The sequence below is a fragment of the Zootoca vivipara genome, chromosome 2 (genome assembly GCF_965207765.1).
Source record: "Zootoca vivipara chromosome 2, rZooViv2.hap1.1, whole genome shotgun sequence".
Lineage (NCBI taxonomy): Eukaryota > Metazoa > Chordata > Lepidosauria > Squamata > Lacertidae > Zootoca > Zootoca vivipara.
Genome location: NC_142584.1, coordinates 37,992,710 through 38,016,056, shown reverse-complemented (window position 1 = coordinate 38,016,056; position 23,347 = coordinate 37,992,710). Strand labels below are relative to the sequence as shown.

Here is a 23,347-nt window from a genome sequence, read left to right as displayed (position 1 = left end):
ACGTATGATGGATTAAAAAACTGTTGGCACAACTTTTGGGAGCTGTCTGATTTATTTATTTGAAATCACAGCACATAGCATAAGGTCAGACAGATGTATGATCCAGATTACTGCGATTTAACTCCGCAGCATGCACTGGATGTAAGCATAGAAGAAATAGCAGCCACAATGCAGTTGAGAAATGTGTACAGCAAGGGAGAAAAAGTTCAATGGCAAAGCCATGTTTACTCTGACAGAAACAGGTGAAAACCCATGTGTGTACTGAATTATTCAGCTTTGGAAGATGTATGAAACATGGATCTTGTCATAAATGTTCACAAAACAATGAAACAAAGCTCACACAATTGTAAGTAAAACATTGCAATGGGAGCCACTTCAAAATTCAAGATTCAAATACCAGATTATTCTCATACTTGTGGGGGTGGGGAAGGAAATGCAGGTGTTTAAATTTCATTTAAATTTCACATATAAAGTCAAGACAGCTCTGTTGAAATTTCAGGTAGCAGTATACTTTGTCTAAGGGCTATGATTAATAATAACTTTGCAAAAGGAGTTTTCAATAGGAAAGTTTCCTGCCCTCTGCACAAGCCTGTGTACCTCATCTATTGTACTCAGTAGGGACTCTGAAAACACTTTGCAGGGGGTGCAGGCAGGTACAATGGAGGAGGAGGGGATGGGAAACGTTCCATCTGCAAGCTTCTTTTCATTCACTTATCTTGGGATCCAAGTATATGTTGGCAACAGAGTTTGATGGCACAAGATTCCACCAATTCACCCATGAAGAAAGTTTCTAAGGAAAGAAGCCACAAACCATTTGGATGAAACTCGAGTCAAATATGATTCCCAACACTACTGAAATATCAGCTGCTACAGATCAAGCAAAGGGTTGATAATCTCTGATTCTCTATCCAGGGCTTACACTCCCCCACCCCCATTTACTCTGTAGGGATAGCAAGATGGCCTGGTTAAGTGAACATAATACAGAATTGTACAATATATACCAATGGCATTGTCTGGTACAGTATTAGGTCTAAACCTGGGCTCATGGCTTATCTTGCTCTAGACAAGCCATGGACCTCTAGCCAAGGTATTTTCTATAGTTTACCACTTAAACTCTTAGACTTTCTTTAGGTATCAATACAACATATGAACAATGAACATTATACCTGAATGTTCAGCATATTGGAAATTTCTCGGATAGGTGATGGATGGAGAACCCTCAGCCCTCCATATGTTACTCTTCTTCTCCTACCATCCTGGCCATTGTCCATACTTGCTGGGGCTGATGGAAGTTGTAGTTCAACAACATATGGAGGGCCAAAGAATTCCACCCCTGTGGTAGACACTGGCCCATATCAAAATCCTCTTTCTTTGTTTGGCAATCCAGAATTTACTCTATTCTCTCACATTAGATTTGAATACATAAAAAATTGCAGCAATGCCCCAAACATAGATTACGGTCTACTGGTAGATCTCATAGATAGGGTCGATCATCAATTGTTGAACAACAGCAGAAATTTTGTTTCGAAATTAGGCTGCTGAAACAAAGGAGTGTGAGAGGAAACTAGGAATAGATTTTTGTATGAAAGGAATGTGACCTCAGTTTGATGCTGAAAACAAATTCCTGGACTAAGGTGCAGTCAGAGATGACTTGTTCCTTAATTCTTTGGCCCCAGGTGGTAGCCTTCGCATCCTAGGAAAAAACAAAGTAGGTCTCTCAGGCTTGAAGTCTATCCGTTGCTGTACTAATGCATATGGAAGCGTGCATTTCTTAAGGCAGGGAATGCGACATGCTTTCCCCTCCATGTTAGGAAGCTAATGGGGAGGGGTATATTCATGTGCAGATAATTGTGTGTTGCAAAATACAGTATTTACCATGGCTAATTTTAGATATGCCAAAACATTATTTTCACAAAGCTCTGCTTTGGGAGGGAATGAGAAACGCAGTGACTGTACGAAGTTATTTGTTGCCTGCTGCTAGTTGATCTTGTGTATTTAAGAATGGCTTGTGATGTTTTAATTCTGTATATGGCTATAATACATATGGTTATTGTTTTATTTGCATTGTGGGGTGGTTTTTCTTTATTCTTGTATTCCTGTCCTGGGACCAATTGGTGAAAGGCAGGTTACAAATGCTGTGAATAAACAAACACATTTCTCCAAGTGGAAATAAAACCCCTCATTCCTGGCAGAAATGTTGGAAACCCACTTTTGCACTGTTGTAAATGAATAGTTTCTGTGTGAAGGTTACATGGCACAAGACCATCTCTGCTTGAAAGTGGATGGGCATTGCTTTTCCCATCTCAGAGGTAGCCTTGGACAAATGCATTTAACTTCCTACCCTTCAGAATTTCAAACATTTTTCAAAAAACTGCTAACAATCAGCATGGTTGGAATTGTTTGTTTTACAATCCCAGCACGCTGTGTCTGTCACGAGGAGTTTTGCTCATTATATACAAAAGCATAGAGGGGTGGTAGGTGGAACTGTATGTTTTCCAGAAGAAGTGGACAATACAACTTGTATGAATGAATGGCTGTTAGTGCCCCTGGAGCGGACAATGGGGGGAAAACTGCCGGCACAAAACGAACAGGCTTCCAGGCTTCTCAGCGGCTGAGCCATTCTCCTGAGAGTTTAATTTTTTGGGAAGCTTTAACATCACAAGCTTACCCAGCACAGAAAGAAAGAAAGGTCAGCTAATCCCTCACAACATCTGAATGAATTCAGGCCCAGAAGTGAGATTACGCAGATGGGATGAGGAGGACGGAAAATCTGCGTGGATACAGGGACCCTTCCCATAGCCAGACATGCTTTCTAAAGAAATTGAGCTTTTATTTAAATTTTCTTTCCCTGGGAAGAGGAGGAGGGGGTGGATGGCTAGATGCATTGAGGGAGATAAGAGCCCAAACCATGCTCTCTCTCCCCCTCTCTTCCTCTCTCCCTCTCCCTCCCCCCCCACTACCACCAACAAGCTCAGACTTTCAAACATTGACCCTCTCAAGACTGTATGGAACCCAGCATCTCAGGTGAACATGGGGATCAGCCATGAGGAGGAGCAGGAGAAAGGCAGAATTGCAAGTAAGACTCCTATATGTGAGATATATAGTTTTAGGGTAGCATAAAGGTAACGACAGGGGGCGACAGAGGATGAGATGGTTGGACAGTGTTCTCGAAGCTACGAACATGAGTTTGACCAAATTGCGGGAGGCAGTGGAAGACAGGAGTGCCTAGTGTGCTATGGTCCATGGGGTCACGAAGAGTCGGACATGACTAAACAACAACAACAACAACAAAGGTAAAGGGACCCCTGACTGTTAGGTCCAGTCGTGGACAACTCTGGGGTTGCGACGCTCATCTTGCTTTACTGGCCGAGGGAGCCGGCGTACTGCTTCCAGGTCATGTGGTCAGCATGACTAAGCCTCTTCTGGTAAACCAGAGCAGCGCACAGAAATGCCATTTACCTTCCTGCTGGAGCGGTACCTATTTATCTACTTGCACTTTGTGCTTTCAGACTGCTAGGTTGGCAGGAGCAGGGACTGAGCAACAGGAGCTCACCCCTTGCCTTCTGATCGGCAAGCCCTAGGCTCTGTGGTATATATGAATTCTATTTTCAAATTGTATGGATTCAAAATTCTCATGCCTGTTTTGAATCAAATCATTGGTTTATTATGGGCTATATAGCACAGTCATAGAAGTATCAGAACAGTTGACAGAAATAAGGCTATCTAGCAAGTGTTAAATCAAGCTAAACATTTTGTGTTAGTACCCTGAAGGCATGTAAAGGCTGCCTTCCCTGATAGATAATCAGCCATTTAAAACTTCCATACATTTAAGTGGTTTTTAATATACAGTGGATGCTCGGGTTGCAAATGTAATCCATGCAGGAGGAATGATTGCAACCCACAGCGCCGTGTGTGCGCACACGACACGCAGGTTGCGATTTGGTGCTTCTGCGCGTGTGCAAAGTGTGATTTAGTGGTTTTGCACATGCGTGAGTGCCGAAACCCAGAAGTAACCCGTTTGGGTACTTCCGGGTTTGGCGCGGGATGCAACCTGAAAAGAAGCATCCTGAAGTGTCTGTAACCCAAGGTATGACTGTATAAAGATTAACCTTCCTTCTCTGGGAAATATGAAAACCCTAGTTGACATCAGCTAGAAATGATTTAGAATGCTTTATCATCACTATCCATTTATATCTCTCTTTAAATGTGTAATCCCTGTGTTGTGCTTCTGCACACAATGTCACTCCCATATTCAGATGTGAAAGTGAGGTGGAGAGATAATGCCCAAGGCCACACAAGGAGTCCCTGGCTGAGCTGGGATTTAAGCTCAATCACTGGTCTTTTAACACAGCATCTAGTCTCCATTGAACCACGCTTTCTTAATCACCAACAGATAGAGTTTTAGATTATTCACTATTCTGTGAAACTGTGAAGTTATGGTGAGGAAGACAACTGAAGGACCAGAGGACAAGGTGGAACTTCCATACAAGGAAGTTCACAACACTTAACAGAAAAGGTGGGTGCCAAAGGAGGCAGGTATTATATATTTTTAAATTCAATTTGCACCTTGCCCTTCATCTGAAGATCTCAGGCACTTCACAGCTTAAGTAGCAGCCTATGGTAAGAAAGGGAAACCAGCTCTCTATATAACACATTATTTCACACTTTTCCACACTTCCTCTTGTCCCACTGCTTTCCCCCTGGAAAAACCACTCTTTAGCACTCAATTGAAGCAAATGACAATTCAGGTTTCCCTCACATTTGTGATCTATTGCTAAAGAGTGGGTTTTCCCTTGGAAAAGTGTGGGGCTCCGACCCATGCCTAGAAAGTGTGAGTCAAGCGGAAAACTGCATGGACCCATGTTTTCTAGCCACGGCACAAGCAGAAGTGTGGATGAGCCCTGAGTTATATTTGGATTGGCACCATTTGTGTAGTCCCAAGAAGAAGTTTTTTTTAATGTGTGGCTTCTGTGGAGGGACCTCTGAGCCATGAGAACTGTCCAGTGCTGTGCAGACATAAGCAGCCAGCTCTATTATGCTTTGCACCCACAATCCATTGTGAACCCTGGGGTGATGACATGACAGCCCCACTAAGGGCTCTCTTTTCTTCTGCAAATCAACTGTCCTTCTCAATGCTGGAAGAGCTGAGTCCCATTGAATGGGGGAGAGAGGCACCCCCCGGGGTGTGGATGCACAGTGGATGAGCCATGGTAACCTGGCTGCCAGTGTGACAACACAGACACCCAGACCTTAGCTGTTCCTGCCAGGCTCTGAGTCCTCCCCAGATTGGGTATTCAGGCAGGAGGGTTTCTCTCCATTGACCCTGTAACACTGTTCTGCATGGGAGAATTCTCTTTCTTATTCTTTCTTTTTGTACCCTCCCACCCCACACTTTTTAAAAAGGAAGAAAACCCTACAGTACCAAACATTTGCAGCTGAAGGGCATTTGTTACCCACCAACAAATCATTAATTTAATTCAGCCAGGATGTACTTCCCCATACAAGGAAACCTTAATCGGGAGTTTTCAGTGCCAGGGTGGAAAAGGAGGATTTTTTGCTACCTTTGGACTAGCTCAATTGCATTCATTATGTTCTGATACGTCTGCATCATTTGATCAGTGCCCAATTACAATTGGTGGTGGACCTCTGGCCATAAAAGGTTTGAGTGTTACATAAATGGTGCCTAGGACAGCCCTGCAAATTAATGATTTGTGTTTTGTGTGTGTGTGCGTGTGTGTGCGTGTGTTTGGAAAGAGTGCTGAAACTCAGTCCAGGTGTTCTGTCTTGCTCCCTAACGGCTAAGTCCTAGTTACAGGTAGGTAGCTGTGTTGGTCTTCTGTAGTCGAAACAAAATAAAAAAATCCCTTCCAGTAGCACCTTAGAGACCAACTAAGTTTGTCATTGGTATGAGCTGTGCATGCACACGAAAGCTCAATAACAAACTTAGCTGGTCTCTAAGGTGCTGCTGGAAGGGATTTTTTTATTTTGTTTTGGCTAAGTCCTATTATGACCTTGGCAATAATGACAGCAGTTGTTACAGTAAGTGTCACACTTTTAAACCAAAAACGAAGAGGTGCCAGTACTGCGTACCCTTGAGTACCCCCTGAAAGCCGACGCACTGGTGGCACTCCATTTGTGGAATTCCCTTTTCAGAGACCCACCTGGCACACATATTGTTATCTTTTTGTTGTCACATAAAATGTGTTTTTATTTTCCCAAGCATTTAAATGTGTTTTTCTTTTAACATGCTGCTGTTATATTTTATTGGTGCATTTTATCTTGCTTGTGTAACACACATTGGAAGCTCTGCTGAAGTGTGATATATTATCTCCAGGGAAGCTGATTTTGGTTACACATCAGGAGAAACCTAACAGTATGAATTGTTTAATTGTGGAATACACCACTCTCCTTTAGGGTGGGCTCTCCTTTGTTGGAGATACTTAAGTAGAGTCTGGACGACCATGGTCAGTGATGTTGTAGTTGCATCCTGCATTGAAAAACCTGTACTGGGCAGAGAGATGCTTTAGGTAAGCTCCAATGTCCTTTCTGGTTCTGTAGTTCTAGAATGCTGTTGTCAGAGGGTCGTCGTGGCTACTCTAGAGTAACTCTGCTTGAGTCCAGTTTGTCTTTAAAGACTTTTATTGTGCAAAGTATTTACAGTGCAGAGACAGCTTAAAACATGACCTCTCATTCCAAATCAGAATCCGGCAATGGCGTACGTCTGTTCTTACCCCAGCAAAGTAGTCGGGGCACCCCAAAACGCCTCCACCTTGACCTGCGTCACGGTGCTCTCCTTAACTCTTGCACCGGAAGGAGCGATGCCCTCTCAATCTTCTCCCTGTCAAGGCGGTGGAAGGGCTCTCCAGCATCCTTGAGCCCTTGCCTACATCTCTCCTCCCCTGAGCTTTCCCATGGTTCCGCACGCTGGCTTCTCTCTCCCTCCGAGTCTTTCCCCTCCCCCCTGGCTCCTTCAGACCCACTGCTGCTCCTTGTGCTTGGCGAGGTGGATGTTAGGATGATGGGGGCTGGCTCCCTGTAGGGAGTCACCCTTACAGCTGTATTACAAAAACTGTTTGAAAAAAAGCTAGTCCCAAAGTCATCTTCTGCAAGTCAAAAATCTGTTCTCTGTACTGCGTGGTGTAGCTGCAGTCCAGTGGGAAGATGACTGCAACGCAGGATGGTGAATGGGTTTTTCTTTGACTGGATGGCAGGACTACAGAACCTCAGTGTAGAGTGAAGAATTGTATTTCTAGATGACCCTCTCTAGCTAACACAAGTGTCTGGTGAAAGAAAATTCATTAGTCCAAGAAACCCCAGTGTTCTCTGATGCATCAACAGCCAGAATTATCTAGGGGGTTTATTAGTCCATAAAAATGTCGTCAGCTCATGAAGCAGTGTCATAAAAAAGCAAGTAGTAAACTTTATCACCATTTAATTCAAAATGGGAGTCTTTTGGCAAGGCATATATAAATATCAACCACTTCCCCTGACACATTCTTACAATAGTTTTGCGGATGGGGAGTGGAGCATCAAGCAGAACACCCAAGCAGTAAATACACTGTGCTGAGCAAGACACCAGTGCTAGAGCTGAGCCTGGGGGAAGACATGATGGATGAGAATATTCAACAACCAGCTGAAGGAGCAACATTCAGCTGATGCAGAGGGCAAGTCATTAGGGCACTGGACTGTGTTCCCAAGGGTTGCTGATTTGTGCCTTCTTCAAGTCCAGCTCTAAGAGTGAGTGCAGATGGCCTTTGTGGTCAATTCCATTTCTGACATCTGAAGAGTAAACTTACATTGCTGCATTGGAGGTCAGTCTCTAATGTTGCACACTTCTTCTTATACAGCTATAAAGTCTAACATGACTTCCTACCAACATTTACCAAGTGGCAAGTTTGCTGCATTGCGTACACATTCACATGAAGTGCTTGGTGCTTCTTTGCCCAAATAATGGTCAAGAAAGGACCCAGGACTGCATATATTTTTAATATGCAAATTTTTGTATCGTTAGATGTAAATTTAGAAATCATTACTATACTTTTAATAGAATATATACCGGTATGTGTAAATATATATCTACTAATGAGGATATTGCTTCATGTATCGGTGGTGTGGTGCTCACTCTTTTTTGCTACCTTTGCTACTTTTTAATTATTTTGGTGGTATTTGTTGGTTTAAGATACTTACCCGGGATCAGATCCAGTTGTATGCTGGACGAGAGATTTAACTACAAATGACTAAACAAGAAGACCTTATCCCACCATGTTTTGTACAACCTATACTACTCTGAGATCGCTCTGGAATGTTTTGCTCTGTGACAGCAGGTCAGTTGGGCTCCCTCTGGTGCCAGCTATCTAGCCTTGCCCTTTGAAGCTGCTGCTTCCTTAATCACTTCTCAGTAGCCCAATAGACACATCATTCCCACTCCAGAGTAAGCCTGTGAGCTATATCCTCTGTGCTTACAGTCATTGCCAATTTCATTATGTCCTGGCCTAAGTATTTGAACTGACTTGAGCTTTATGAATGAATTTAAATGCAAAAGGTTAGAAATATGGTGTTTATTTAAAGATGAGGCTCAAGAGAGCCAGAAGCAAAAGGAAGTCCCAGAGATGGAGCTACCTGGGTTGAGACTTATAATTTTAATATGCAAAGACTTAGCATAGAGGATCAAGACTTGGAATGCGACTTTCACCCAAAGGAGCTTAAAGTCTCTTCATTTGATTGACTCACAGAATGTTAAGGATTATTATTTTAAAAATGTAATCATAAATGCTCCATAAAGGGGGGGGGGGAGAGGAGAGAAAAGAAAGCAAACCTTAAGTTGTAAGCATTGTTCTCTTCTGTATCTACATGTCCCTTCTTTGAATTCTGGCCAAAACAACAAACACCCATACATACTTCAGAAACAAAATAAAAAAAAATTCCGTCCAGTAGCACCTTAGAGGTCAACTAAGTTTGTCATTGTTTCATTGTATCTGAAGAAGTGTGCATGCACATGAAAGCTCATACCAATGACAAACTTAGTTGGTCTCTAAGGTGCTACTGGAAGGAATTTTTTTATTTTGTTTCGACAACGGCAGACCAACACAGCTACCTACCTGTAACTATACTTCAGAAAGTTTTAGTGTGTTCAGCCAAGTACAGCATATATCAATTTCCCTACCTGCATGTGGTGTCTACTGAGAAGGTCCTCTGCCTGGTTTCCTGTAACTTCACTTCTCACAGTGAGAGAAATGCCAGAAGGCACTTGAAGTGTTTGGACTGAACAATGGGGGGGTGGTGGTGGTGGAGACACTCATGCAGGTATACTGGGTCAAGGCTGTTTAGGGCTTTAAAGATCAGCACCAACACTTTGAATTGTGCTCAGAAATGTACTAGGAGTCATATTTTCTTATAGTTTTACTGCCCTGTACTTAACATTGGATCTCCCAAGTTTCTTTGTGCCTCCCACCATGAGAATAATGATACATTAATAACACAGATAGTTATTACGGTACTTATAATATTAATTATAGTCTACCGTTATTGTACTACAAAAATAAATATGTATGGCAAGAATAAATATTGACATCCTGGGCATCAGTGAACTAAAATGGAAGGGAATGGGCGAATTCAGTTAAAATCCATTCTGAAGGAAATCAGCCCTGAGTGCTCACTGGAAGGACAGATTGTGAAGCTGAGGCTCCAATACTTTGGCCACCTCATGAGAAGAGAAGACTCCCTGGAAAAGACCCTGATGTTGGGAAAGATTGAGGGCACAAGGAGAAGGGGACGACAGAGGATGAGATGGTTGGACAGTGTTCTCGAAGCTACGAACATGAGTTTGACCAAACTGCGGGAGGCAGTGGAAGACAGGAGTGCCTGGCGTGCTATGGTCCATGGGGTCACGAAAAGTCGGACACGACTAAACGACTAAACAACATTGTACAACACATGAATAATAATAATATACTATTACTCCTATACCATAGGCATTATATGGGTATGATTACAGCAAATAATAATCTCTGTTAGCAGATTTATATGGTATCTATCAGATGTGCCCTCGTAAAAGAATAAAGTCCCATCAGGGAAAATGGCAGGGTAAATACAACAACAACAACAACAACAACAACAACAACAACAACATATTATAATAAAATACAAGGTAGTAATCGAAAGCTTCAAATAAACTTCCATTTTTTGACAGAATTAAATACAATAAAAGAGCTGCTCAATAAAACAAAACACGGTTGGCATAATGACAGCTCAGACTTTGTTGGTTTAAAATGGTAGTTTTTAAAGACTCAGGTGAATACAAAGGTCTCCACTTGTTTCTTTATGGTCTTTTTGGCACTAGGTGAGTATCTCCAGGGAAGCTATTTTCACAGCTAAGGAAGTTATCACTGATAATGCCCTCTCCCAGGCAGCCAGCCAGCCACCCATCTATCTATCTATCTTGGTGGGGACACACTGATCAGGGCCTCTGAGCAAAGAATCTAAAAGATTGGGTAGTATCAGGATAATGAATTTGTACATGGTTAAGTTTTCCAGACAGACCAGATGGCTGCATGTGAAAGGCAAACATGATGTCAGTGCTTAGCTCATACCTGGGAATGGGCTGAGACGTGTGTTTGGCTCCCTGAGTGTGAATTAAATTTTCAAAGAAAGGTAAGGAAGGAACAACGTAAGGCAGCAGGTGGTTGAGAAATGCTAATAATTTGAGAGCTAAAAGTATACATTTTGGAAAAGCTCAAGGTCAATCATTTACGTGGGATACATATGCTCTGCCAGGTACTTTATTATGAAAAAAGCCATCCCATCCACACCCCCTTTGTTTTGTTATGCAGGATAATATGTGCAGCCTTATTCCATTCCACCTTACTCCCTAGCCCTTTCCAGATGTTCTTCCCTAATCTTAATGAAGTCATATTGGGTTGAATGTAACTTGGCACAAATTGTTAGTATTGAATTGCATGCTAAAGTAAACTGGTCAATGCCGAGGTACTGAGTCTATGGAGGCAGAAGTACTTTCCCTACCGTAGTTCTTCTTAGAGCATGAGTGGGGAGCCTCAGGCACCTACTGGGAATAGTGCACAGTGGTGGGTTGGAACCACAGCTGCAGTGGAGGCCAACTGGTGGATTGCCACTGTGGTTGCAATTTAGCCAATTTTGATGATTCAAGTCCCACTCCTGTGCTGGTCACTCATTATGTGCCATGTCCCTTTTAATGACAGCACAGTCCTTTGGGCTTTCTGTGCATACTGAAGAAAATAAAGGCTCAACAAAGTCATGGAATGTTCAGAAAACTGCTAGACTTGACAAGTTTGAAAATGCTAAAGCTCTTGTGCCCGGTCCATTTGGTTTCATAGCATGAGTTGTAAAGATTAGTGTCTGACTGAGGGATAAAGGCTAGTGTCAGGGGTGAGGGAGGGGAGAAAAGATGGAATTAATTAACAGAACTGTGTGAAGACACGATACACGAACATTTCTTCCCAAAACCAATGAGAAAAAAGTTGTGCAATGGCTGCATCAGAAATGCATCATGGGATGGAGCCACAGCTAATTACATTCTTTGGTTTGTATGTTCATTAATATAAATTTTCATTTAATATTCACTTTAGTGGCAGATGTAAAACTACAGTTGGTGAAAGCTTTGAACCATCTATAGTAGTATTTCCCTGAAGCCTTTAAATGAAACAGCTTGACTCAGGAAATATTAATTCGTGGGTGGGGTAGGGGAATGAGTACAGGCTCCTAAATTATTTTAACTTCCTACATTGTTTTCAGTTATTTAGTACTTTGGCCATCATATTTATAAAACTAATTTTTGACACAATGAAAACTCAACTTGAAACACTTAATCACCAGAGTTCTAAGAACTGCTCAAAGGACATTCTAAAATAACACTGGAGGTGGCATGTTGCTTCTCTTAAGGGGGAGAGAGACCTAAATAATCTCCAGCCATTCCAACAAGGAGGGAAATGACTACTTTTGCTAATACTATAGGGAAACAGAAGACAAGAGTGTGGCAGGAAGCTAAAATATGGAAGAAGTCATGGCTCTTGGTTGCCGTAAAGCTGGGCCTGGTATTCTGCTCATCTTGAGAAATGCAGTATAACGTGGGGCTAGTAGAAAAGAAGACATTGACTGATGTCATGTCATGTTAAAAACTTATAATTATCCATACATTCTGACATTAGGAGGAGAGGGCTGGTCAAGCAGCCTTGCCTCACTTTTGGAGGCAAGGCTTAATAGCTCTCCTTAGGTTGTATAGGTTCCCTACCTCAGAACAGTGACATAATGGCAGATTAGGAGTCCACAGGACGCCATTGAGATACTTAGGCTTTCTGTGACCAGCACATGCAGGCCAGTTCACGCATTAACTAGAATCTATTGTGCAGTCCATCCCTCCCCTCTGACGCCAAGCTTTCAGGAAATCCAAGCTCTTCCCTTCTTCAGAAGCCCAAGCATTTGTGTTGAAGTGGACTTGCTGACAGACTGTCCTTTTATTCACAGGATGGTCTCTCTGGGATCTTTTCCTTAATGCATTGTAGGGCTTCTGAATGGTGGCCCGGAAAAGGGTGGCTCCTGGGGAGTGTAGGGTTTGGGGAAGCCAGAGGCCCTGTTGCATGGAAGAATAATAGCCCAAGCCAGCAGGTGGGACATGGAAGCTGTTAATCTGAGCCATTTTTCTCACTTAAAAAAAAAAAATCACTGGCAGGGCATGGACTTACCGCCTTAGAGACTGATATTATTCATCCCTTTTGTGAACTATACCACATTTGAAATGAGGAACGAGCCTTAACAGCATGTGCCTCCTGTTCAACCTTTTCCCTTCCTCACTAGGAAGCTGAGACCTTTTCATTCCAGCCTAATCACCAGATTTGATTCTTCCTTTATCTGTTTTAGCTCCTTAACAAATATCATAAAATAGGAGAATAATGATCACTGATTGCCCAGGGGCCCTTCCATATGTGTGAGGCACCTCAGAGCAGCTTACAAAAATGGGCAGTTAATAGTAATTGTGAGTACATTTGTGTACTACATTAGTTATTAAAGACTGGAGAATGCAGGGCGCCAGTAGAAGTAATGCAATAATAATAATCATGGATTTTTACCTTCTCAAAAATTGAGATTTCCATTAAGTGATTAATATTCTCAGATATTCCCATCTATAGAAATAAAATGCCCAACATTACACAGTTGGTGCAACATGGAAAAGAACAACGTTGCACTGGACTTAAGAACATAAAAAGAGTCTTTCTGGATCAGACCAGAGACTTATCTAGTCCAGCATTCTGTTCTTACAAGCGTTCGAGGAACAATGCCAGCGTGTGTTTTCCTTTTACTCTTTGGGCATAACACATTGAGCTGAAACTGAAATATATTTTTACAGCTTGGTGTATGTTAAGTGCATGAAAAAGGAGCTCATCTACAATTAGCATGCATGCAAGCAGAAGGGACAAACTCTTTGAGCAGGAGGAAGAAGTTACATCAGTAGGATTCCTGTTTTGGGTGACAAAAAATGATGTTTCAGTGCTTCTGGTCCCTGCAACCCACACCAGCTGCATCTGCAGGAATAGCTTCCTACACATTGCTGTGGGAGTGTCCCATGAAACTGCTACAGCGCCAAATAAGAAAAGTGGGAAGCTAACAGAAGGGAGGATTAAAAGGAGGATTCTAATAAATAGAGAACTGGGAGCCCAAGTTTAGTCCAAATTGAGTGGTAGGAAACAGTATAAAGAGAGCATTCTCAGTCTACCAAAGGATAAAATCACTGGGAGTTTTTTAATGCATTAGCTGAAAAAGGACTGATTAATGTCTCATTTTTATTTTTATTTAAAGAACTCTCTGTGTAGAAAATAATTCTTCTACTAAGGCTAGGCTATAACTCAGCAGTAGTCATCACTTACCCTTGTCATAGACAATTGGTCTATTGGTTTTCTTCTCTTTCTCTCTAAAAAAGTGCATACTTTCTAGATTCAGTGCCAAGAGAACTTGTATTTTATATATTTATTAACCAAACACCAACCTCAAATATGAAAAACAAGCTATTAGCTGACAGCCTGCAAAGAAGCAGATGCGATTTAGTGCTATAGTACCTGTTACTGGAATGTTGCACTTTCATTCCCCACACATTATGTAGTGAAACTGCATGGAGTTAGAACAGAGTTGGAAAGCTTTCCTGGCAGAAACAGGAAGTAACCATAGAGTAACTTTAAACTCTCATTGCCATTTCACATCATAGTCTTAACTTATCCACAGGAAAAGTAACATCATGTGTTATGTTTTGAGGAAATTAGATTCGTGTGTGTGTGTGTGTGTGTGTGTGTGTGTGTGTGTGTGTGTGTAAAAGACAGGAGTTATCAGATGAGATATATATATATATGAAATTGGGGGTGGGAACAGTAGATGTGTGAGGCAAAGATAGTGACAAGAGGTTGCAGGAAGGAAGAGGGAGATGTAATGGGTGTTGAGGTGCTGAACACTAGAAACATAGTGTACATCCTTCTGACTTCAGACCTTGTAGAACAACGTCTTCATGTTTAACCTTTTTTTTAAAAAAAAACTGTACAAAAGCAAAAGATAACTCAATAATAGCACAGCTCTAATTCTCATCCATTATACAAATACATGTTGGATTATTTCTTGGATGTCATCTGATAATCAAGATGCTCCAGGAAGGTTTGTTCCAGGAGAGAGCAAAACAAGGAGAATGGTTTTTTTATTATTATTCTCTAAAAGATGCTCTTTCACAGTCAAAACAGATGTACAGATTTATCTTGACTTACCACTATGGTGTTTGTTCCTTAACCTCAAGGGAAGAGCAAGTATCTCAAAATGTAAAGAGGTCGGTAACCTACGATCCTCTATGCCAACTGCACCAGCTTGAAGCTATTTCCATGCTCTATAAATTTTATTGGGAGATCAGATTCCGTTGTGGTTTTTGTGTGTGTGGGGGGGAATTATTTCTTTCCCTCTTTTAATGCACCATGAAGGTCTTGTTAAAAAGCACAGCTCCTCCTCATGCAGATTAATCCTCCCAAGCAGGGTGACACACACTAATGACATTTCCAGCAGGGTCTGTCCCTAGAGGCTTTTGTTGCAGCTGCTTGAAGCCCAAGTACCGCTGAAGGAGACAGCCTCTTGGATGGCTGAAGGGTTGCTTTTGGCCGTGGCATTCGTTTGTAGTGGATAAGTGCCTGCAGGAGCTCAGGCAGCCTGTGCCTCTCAAAGCTCCCTAGGATGGAGGCTGCTCATGTCTCACACTCTGCTGGGACATTGCTGTGGGAGGTAAATGAGTGATGATTCTGGGCTCTTTTACAGTGGTGACTTTCACTTCCAGGAGAGGTTTTGATATGTGGAATAGCCCCCCCCCCCCGTTCTTTAGCCTGCTCAAGACCTGACCCTCTTTATCAATAAACAGGTGGTTTTCAATGAAAGGATTCAAAAAATCTTGTTTCCTTAACCTAATAGACTGCTCTCCAGCTCCTGCCAAGATTCTAATTATCTTGGAGAAGTGCAAGCCATCATGGCTTCTGTCCAAAAGAATTGTTTTAATGAACTAACCCCTTAGTCCAAAATCCAATGGCAAAGCAGTAATGGATGGTAGATCCATCTCCACTCTTTCTCTTCCCAAAAGGTCAGGCAGAGGCAGCTACTTGTCTCTAACAGACATCCCTGTGCTTTCCTTTTTTCATCATCTTACTATGCCTTGTTTCCTAAGGATCAGTCTATCCATGGTTATGGTGCGTGAACTTGGGTTCATTTTTGCCATAATCAGGCTAGGGTCATTCTAATATCTGCACTTCTCACAATAGCCAAAAAGCATGCCTGGGGGAGATGCCAGCTATGTAGGGTAGCTGGCAGTGAGACACTACAGGGCATGTTAAACAACCTGTGTTGACCGGCAGAGAGCTGGCAAATTAGTGACCTCCAAGCAGGAACAGATACATGATGACGTGAAACAGGGTGAGCAGAGGACAGGTATGTGTGGGTGGGTAGGAGGGATGCCTTGGGATTTAGCACCAGCTTCAGAGCTTAGCAAAACATCCAACACTCAATGTAGACATCACTTGCCTAGGTTAGCATGAACTGCATGCAGGATTCCTAGTTTGGCTGACATGGAGCTGTGCTGTCCTGTGAGGGCCCATGCCATTGCAGCCAAGAAATATATATGGAGTCTAGGGTACAATGAAGGGGGAACAGTGGGGAAAGGAAATTTGTTGAAAGATGGTTTCCACGTCATCTAAGGGGAATTTATATTTAAACTGGCATGGGGTACTTGTTTTCACTTAAGCAGAACTATGAGCAGACATCGCATAACTGCCTCCAATGTGAGGTCTTGTTCATTTTGGCCAACACAGCTACACAGTTGAGAGGTGGGGGTAGAGGGAAGCTGCTGACAGTTTCTAGGGGTGGTATTTGGTGGGAGGTAGGTGAGAAGGAAAAGCTGGAGCTGGAGCCAAGTTACATGAAGCTGCTTGGGCTGCTGATTGCAGCCAGTGTGAGGGAGACACTATAAGGCTGATGTCAGAGGAACTAAGCTACTTCACATTAAATGAGGATTTGGCCTGAGTCAATTACCATGACTCCTCTGTCCTCCCCCCCCCCCCCCGCTGCTCCTCCCCTGCCTGGGTGGTGAAAGATGCTGCTGGTTTAGTCTTGAGATTTTACCCTTTTGTCTTTCTGTTCTTTTAAAACAGAACGCAGGCCAAAAATTCGTCCAAGGTTGGATAAGTGTACAGTATGCAAGTCTGCAGTATCTCCCAGCCTACTTTAAACCCTTCCAAATCAGGACTGGGTGTGATGCTCCTGGGTAGTGAGTGGGGTTATGATGTAACTACACTGCACTCCTGTCAATGTCTTCTCAAAAGGAAGTCTAGTTAAGTGCAATGGAACTAATTTCTATGTAAATGTAGATAGGATTTCTGCCTATATCTATTCCTCTAGCAAATCTCATCCAATGTTTGAGAAGCGAGCAATTGTTATTAGGTTAATTGATAAGAATGCATTGAAAAATATAATTCCTATTAATTTATATAATGCTGATATTAATGCTAAAATATGCAAATAAAATACCCTTCTGTCTTATACATGAGCACTAGTTTAATAGAGATACGTAGTTATAACTATGGTGGTTCCACATGTGAGTAAGATATAAATGGTCAGGCCTTTACAGTTTACCTCAGGCTTCCTCAACCTTGGCCCTTCAGATGTTTTGAGACTACAATTCCCATCATCCCTGACCACTGGTCCTGCTAGCTAGGGATCATGGGAGTTGTAGGCAAAAAACATCTGGAGGGCCGAGGTTGCGGAAGCCTGGTTTACCTGGTAATTACCTCCTGAAAGTACTATAACCTACCAAAGTTTGATTGCCCAAGGTTCAACGAAGGGCTTTTTTTTAAAAAAACTGTGGCACCCATTTTATGCATTGAGTTCCCAATGGGCATCAGGCAAGTAGACAGCCAAAGACCTTTTTGTTTACCCTGGAGGTTTCTGACTGTTAACATTGTGGTTCAGGCTGTATGTTCTCTTCCACATAAGATGATTGCAGTAGTGGCATTTGTGGTGGGCTGGAGCTGTTGTTTTGCACTGGCATCACTTAATCTCTTTGTTGGTAAGTAGTCTGCAAGCAACAGGCATGAGAGAAGTCTCCCTGGAAGTCTCCCTGGGTAAGAAACATGCCACAGGCATGAGAGAAGTCTCCCTGGGTAAGAAACATAACAAATTGCAGACAAACAGATGTATACGTTTTGGTGCTTTACAGTTGATGCAGGCAGGGAAGGGGATAACTAAACAGAATTAGCTTTCCTGCATGTGGTTTTGTTTGTTGGCACTGGAATGGGCACCTAGGGGTTTGGTGGAAATGCACACAAGCAGCAAAGGCTTTATCCAGAGCTGCACAGGACTTCCCCTTCTCCTCCTGTCCCCATGCTCCCTGCCAAACCTCTCTGAGCAAATTTTGAGGGTGCACAGGGGACTGCAGAGTAGGAGAAGTTGAAGTTATGTTGTACAGGCAGATGCCTGCTGCATGAGTGGAACAGCAATGCTGGCTTTGAGGATTAGGCTGGCTTCAGTTACTTGGTGCAGCTGAGCTGGTGGCAGGTAGAGGAGATGCTAGGGAGAGAGTTTGGCAAAACAAAGGGTTGGTAGGTGGTTTGATGGGATGTACAGTAGTTCATTGGTAGAACATTTGCAAAAGATCCTTGGTCCAACCCATGGCATCTGCAGGAAGGGCTGAGAAAGATCTCTGTCTGAAATCCTGGATAACTATTGCCAATATTAGTGTCAATAACACTGTGCTAGATGATCCAGTGGCAGTTTCCCAAGTTTCTGTGGTTCAAGTCTAATTGTTGCTATAAATGTGAGCCAAGATATGGAAAGTATGTATTTTATGTTCATATGTTAGGTCGGAATATACGGTATTGCAGCTGGCTGAGTATCAGGCCTGACTTTTATGTTTTCGGTTATGGGTCCCCCCCCCACGACTGCATTCATTTTCTTTGGGTCTCCTGTGAAGTTACTCTCAAACCATGCAAAGTTCATACTGAATGTTTTCTTTGAAGGGTCCTGCCCATTTTTATCTTTTAATAATTCTTTCTTTGTGCCAAAATCTACTTTGCTATTAGGAGTTTAATTTCTTCATACAGTGCAACACTGTTCACAGGTGACTGAAACAACATGCAGATATATGCTAGCAGTTTTTAACATTATTTTGGTGATGTAAAAAGGTAAAGGTACCCCTGACCATTAGGTCCAGTCATGGTCAACTCTGGGGTTGCGCGCTCATCTTGCTCTATAGGCCGAGGGAGCTGGCATGTGGCCAGCATGACTAAGCCGCTTCTGGCGAACCAGAGCAGCGCACGGAAATGCCGTTTACCTTCCTGCCGGAGTGGTACCTATTTATCTACTTGCACTTGATGTGCTTTTGAACTGCTAGGTGGGCAGGAGCTGGGACCGAACAATGGGAGCTCACCTCATCTGATCGGCAAGCCCTAGGCTCTGTGGTTTATACCACAGTGCCACCCGCGTCCTTTTTTGGTGATGTACTCCTTTAAAGGTAACGGTAAATGGACCCCTGGCCATTAGGTCCAGTCGTGACCGACTCTGGGTTGTGGCACTCATCTCACGTTATTGGCCGAGGGAAGCCATCGTACAGCTTCCAGGTCATGTGGCCAGCATGACAAAGCCGCTTCTGGCGAACCAGAGCAGCACACGGAAATGCCATTTACCTTCCCGCCGGAGTGGTACCTATTTATCTACTTGCACTTTGACATGCTTTCGAACTCCTGTACTCCTTTACAATTGATCCAATCAAGCTTTCCCTCCTGCCTCTACCAAACACGAGCATACAAGCAGCCCTCTTCCATCTCTGTAATACACAGATCTTTTGCTGTCCTTGTAACTCCACATGGCCTTTACCACTTGTAGCTGAGGCTTGGCAAGACTTCTAGGAGAATTAATGAGCGGCTGGGAAAGAATAAAATATTATGGACCGTATAAAATGCTTTCCTGCTGGTGCATGCTGCAGGAGCCCAGGATAGGCAGAGTCCCAAGTGCCTAAGTTGGCTTTACACAACGATCCCTCCTATGCGCCAGAATTTTTTTAAATAAAAAAACATTGTGGTTTACTCTTCGCTGTCACAATGTTGAAGTCTGGCACGGGCTTCACCACAGCACTTGCAGTAACTCTGAGCCTGAGGAAGGCAATGAATATAATTTACTGAGTGCTAACGAAGAGTAAAGAGATGGCAGTACACATTGTATTTCCTAAGGGCCCAGTCGCCCAGCTCAAATGCGTTTGAACACCAGGCTGTGACAAAGAAGAAGACGGTTATGGGGTGCATCTAAAGAGACATATTATCCAGAGCAGAAAATGGAGAGTTTTAAAGCATTCTGTATGCTACCCAAGTGTGTTTGTTATACAGAGCAGAATATTAGTTTTGTCCAGGTTTGGCTCTGCTGTTAGGCAGAGTGAGGCAGCTGCCTTAGCCAACAGATACCAGTGTATGTTGAGAAGTGACAGTAGTCTGTCCCCTCAGGTGGATTCCCCTGCATGCTATGCAGTCAACCCTCTGCTCCCTGAACTAGCCTGCTGTCCTCAGGTGCTGTGTAAGGTCCTGGCCCCATTACCAGAGGTGAAGTTAGATCTGGCTGACAGTCTGGTCAGCTTCTGTACATGGAACTGGATGGCAGGGCTGTGTTGCCTTTCCCTTCAGACGGCAAAATCTACATCACTGAAATATCACCATGGCCTCTGGGCATAGGAGCCAACTCCTAGGGGCCATAGGGGCTTTGGCCCCCACAATAAAATAAAAAGGGAGGGGGGATATATTGTTAATGCCTGTGTAAATAGCACAGAATTGTGGTAAACTGTGTTTTTTAAATGCATTCAGTGGTAATAAGTGTGGAGAAGTGAATGTCTCCTTACTCTGCATATTAATTTGGTACATCCCTTGACCAAATACAGCCATACTTTCTATACACAGTGATTATTTTTTTAAGTATAATGTCAGACCAGACAACCTGAAATTTGCTCTGAGTACGAAATAAGGTTTCCAAATAAGTGTGCTCCAACCACTGGTGTTCAAAGTCGTGTACGCATAATGTTAGCTACAAACCATATCCATGTTGTAGTTTCTTGAGAAATATTGCTGTTTGATTGGTTTTTCCCTCAAACCAGCTTCCATTTGATTTGAAAATGTAAAGCATATTCACTTCACAGTTAAGCTGAGGTGTGTATATTTGAGACAGCCATTGCACATGCACAGATCACAGCTTCGTGAATAGGAATTTGGGAGTGGCGTGGGGGGGGGGAGGAATGCAGTCACTGGAAAACCAAACAAGTGAAGTGCATTGGGTGAAGATATACTCACTCCTACAAGTGCAGCTTGAAATGCGGCCGGGGAGTGCGGGGAAGACCTTGCTCCATTTTAAGATGCTAATACAGGTATATACAATTTACGAAGTAAGATGAGAGCCCTCCTTCGGAAAAGGACAATACAATCAAAGAAGCTGATTTGAGACTTGTTGGTGGTTTTCGGCCTTAGAAAAGTTCTGCTTGCTTGACAAAATCCCCGCCCCATTTTGTTTCTGCATGAAACATGTAATTTGGCCCTAAGATTTTTACCCATGCTCAAGTCATGCTCTCCAGTACTGCCTGTGGGAGTAGCTGGTGGCATATCATCTCCCCCATCCCCTTGGCACATTGGCTTGCACTCCAGTTCAGCACATTGGGATGCAGAAGTGGCACATTTCCTTCTCTTTACCATTTCCTATATTGCTCGAGGTAATTCATAAGTTCTTCAGCTAAGCTCTGTAGATATGAACCTGCATTTTCCCCTATTCGATTTGGATAATGTTAGAAGGGTGGGTTCTGAGGCTGGAGTAGCTACTTTAGTGTTAAATGGACCCCCTTGCTCAAAGTACAGCATTTATACTTCTTCAAATGAGCAAGAACTAGATAGGTGTACCAGTTTTCAAGCAGGTATCTAAGGCTGAAATAGTAACATTAGTGGTACCGCTATATTTTTTATAGCACCAATAACTGCATGTACCTCCGAGTTACAGAAGCATACTCCTGTCCTGAGGAGCTTATAATCTCACAAAATGTTTTAGAAACTCATGAATTTCAGTACATATATTTACCTTCTCTCCCAATTGAGAGAGAATATTCTCAAGATACTGAACTGTGCGCCCAACTGATACAAAATTCTGCACGAGGCTTAAATGAGATATGTGCAAAGTTGTTCCAACTCTGCTAAATACTGAAGCCCCATAGCTGGATCTGCTTGTGAAATGCTCAAGATGAGCGTTATTCTCTTTGCTTTCTGCTCTAGGGCCCCTTGCATGTCCCAGAAGCATTTGTTAACCAAACATCTTTAAGTGATTTTGTGCTTAAAGTGGCGTAAGGACAAATACTGACGTTTCTGCAGAGTACAACTCTCTTTACACATGGAGAGTGTAGGGAAATGCCAGAGAATTAGGAAGATGACTTGGCTTGTGAAAAAGCCCTGGCCCAGCAGATAAGTTAGAAACAAGTCAGATGCTGGTAGCATAGCTGCCAAGTTCTCCCTTTTTTTAAGGGAAATTCCCTTATGCTGAATAGGCTTCCTCGCGAGAAAAGGGAAAACTTGGCAGCTATGGCTGGTAGGTTTCTGCTTGCACCAGCCCAATCAGGTCAAATGTGAATTCCAGGAGATTCCCACTTGCCCCCCTTAAGATCTAGCTCCTTGGTTTATTGTGTATTGTTGTTGAAAACAGTCCTCCTGATTGTGTAAAGAAATTCTAACTGGGTTTGTGGTTGGGAAGGAATGCACTGAACCAGGAGTTGTTTTGAGGTCAGAAAGCCTTTCGCAGACAATCGATGTTATTAAAAACATCCACATGGCGGGGAAAGAAAATCCCTCTCCCTCCCACTGTTCAGGAAATGTTTTGTTAGTGTATCTCCCTAGCAAAAACAAAAAGCGAAAAACAAATAATTTTTTAAAAGTTATTACATGGGGGATGACAACATTGATTAAACCAGATAATTGGAACTGAGTGAAACTTAGAATGTTTTGCCATGAAAAGTGCTTGATGGACTCTTGCACCTGAGCTTTGCGATTGCTATACTGTATTAATTTGCAACACCTAGCTGGAGAGCCAAGTTGAGATACTATGTATGGTGATGCTTAAAGGATAGTACTTCAAAGCTGCCAGTAGTGGAGAGTGTGTCCTTTTTAGAATCTGGGCTCCCCTGGGAGCTTCTGTGGGGCCCTGTTTTATGTTACGGGGCCCCATCACTTCACTTGAACTGCTGCAGCATTACAGAATACTGGTGGCATTGTGCAGAACTTGTTCTGCTCATGCTTGCAAGGAGTTGCTGTGTAGGTGGTCTTATGCCTTTTCTCTGTCAGGGAGATTCTGTCTGGCTGCTTGTGGCACAGTTCCAACCCATACAGCCCACCAGAGAAAATGCAGGAGTGAGGGAGGCAGATTCTCTCCCACAACTTTTCTGGCAGTACTTTGATCTGCAGAGTCCTTCCGTCCAGTCTCCACTTGGCTGAACTTCATGATGAGAATCACTGTTGCTGAAAAGTCTATGCATATATTGCACAGTGTGACTTTTGAGCAATTTCTACAGAAGAGAATGAAAAAATAGCCTTTTAAACAAAAAAGGGAGAGGAGAATCATATTGGTTGTGACGCCCTGCTAATATGGTTGGCATCCTCTGTTCTTGCCAATGCCAGCATTTTGAACTAACTTGGAGTTAATAATCTGCAAGGCAGTGGAGGGAGTCACTCTCCTTGTTTGTTTGCCTCCACCTACATTGATGATGTTTCTCTTGACTTTTTAAGTTTTTAACTAAATATTTTTAACT

At 42.9% G+C, this 23,347-nt stretch overlaps 2 protein-coding genes across 3 annotated transcripts in view; one reads left to right on the top strand and one right to left on the bottom strand.

Moving 5' to 3' along the window:
* NTN1 (netrin 1) overlaps window positions 1-23,347 on the top strand; it is a 119,043-nt gene that overhangs the window by 19,211 nt on the left and 76,485 nt on the right. The gene's annotated exons all lie outside the window — the stretch shown is intronic.
* The window catches only part of STX8 (syntaxin 8), a 177,416-nt gene continuing 154,106 nt past the window's right edge, over window positions 38-23,347 (bottom strand). Inside the window, exon 8 of the mRNA XM_088661666.1 lies at window positions 38-790. Coding sequence (XP_088517792.1) covers window positions 708-790 — 83 coding nt within the window. The 3' untranslated portion in view covers window positions 38-707. The remainder of the gene's footprint in view (window positions 791-23,347) is intronic.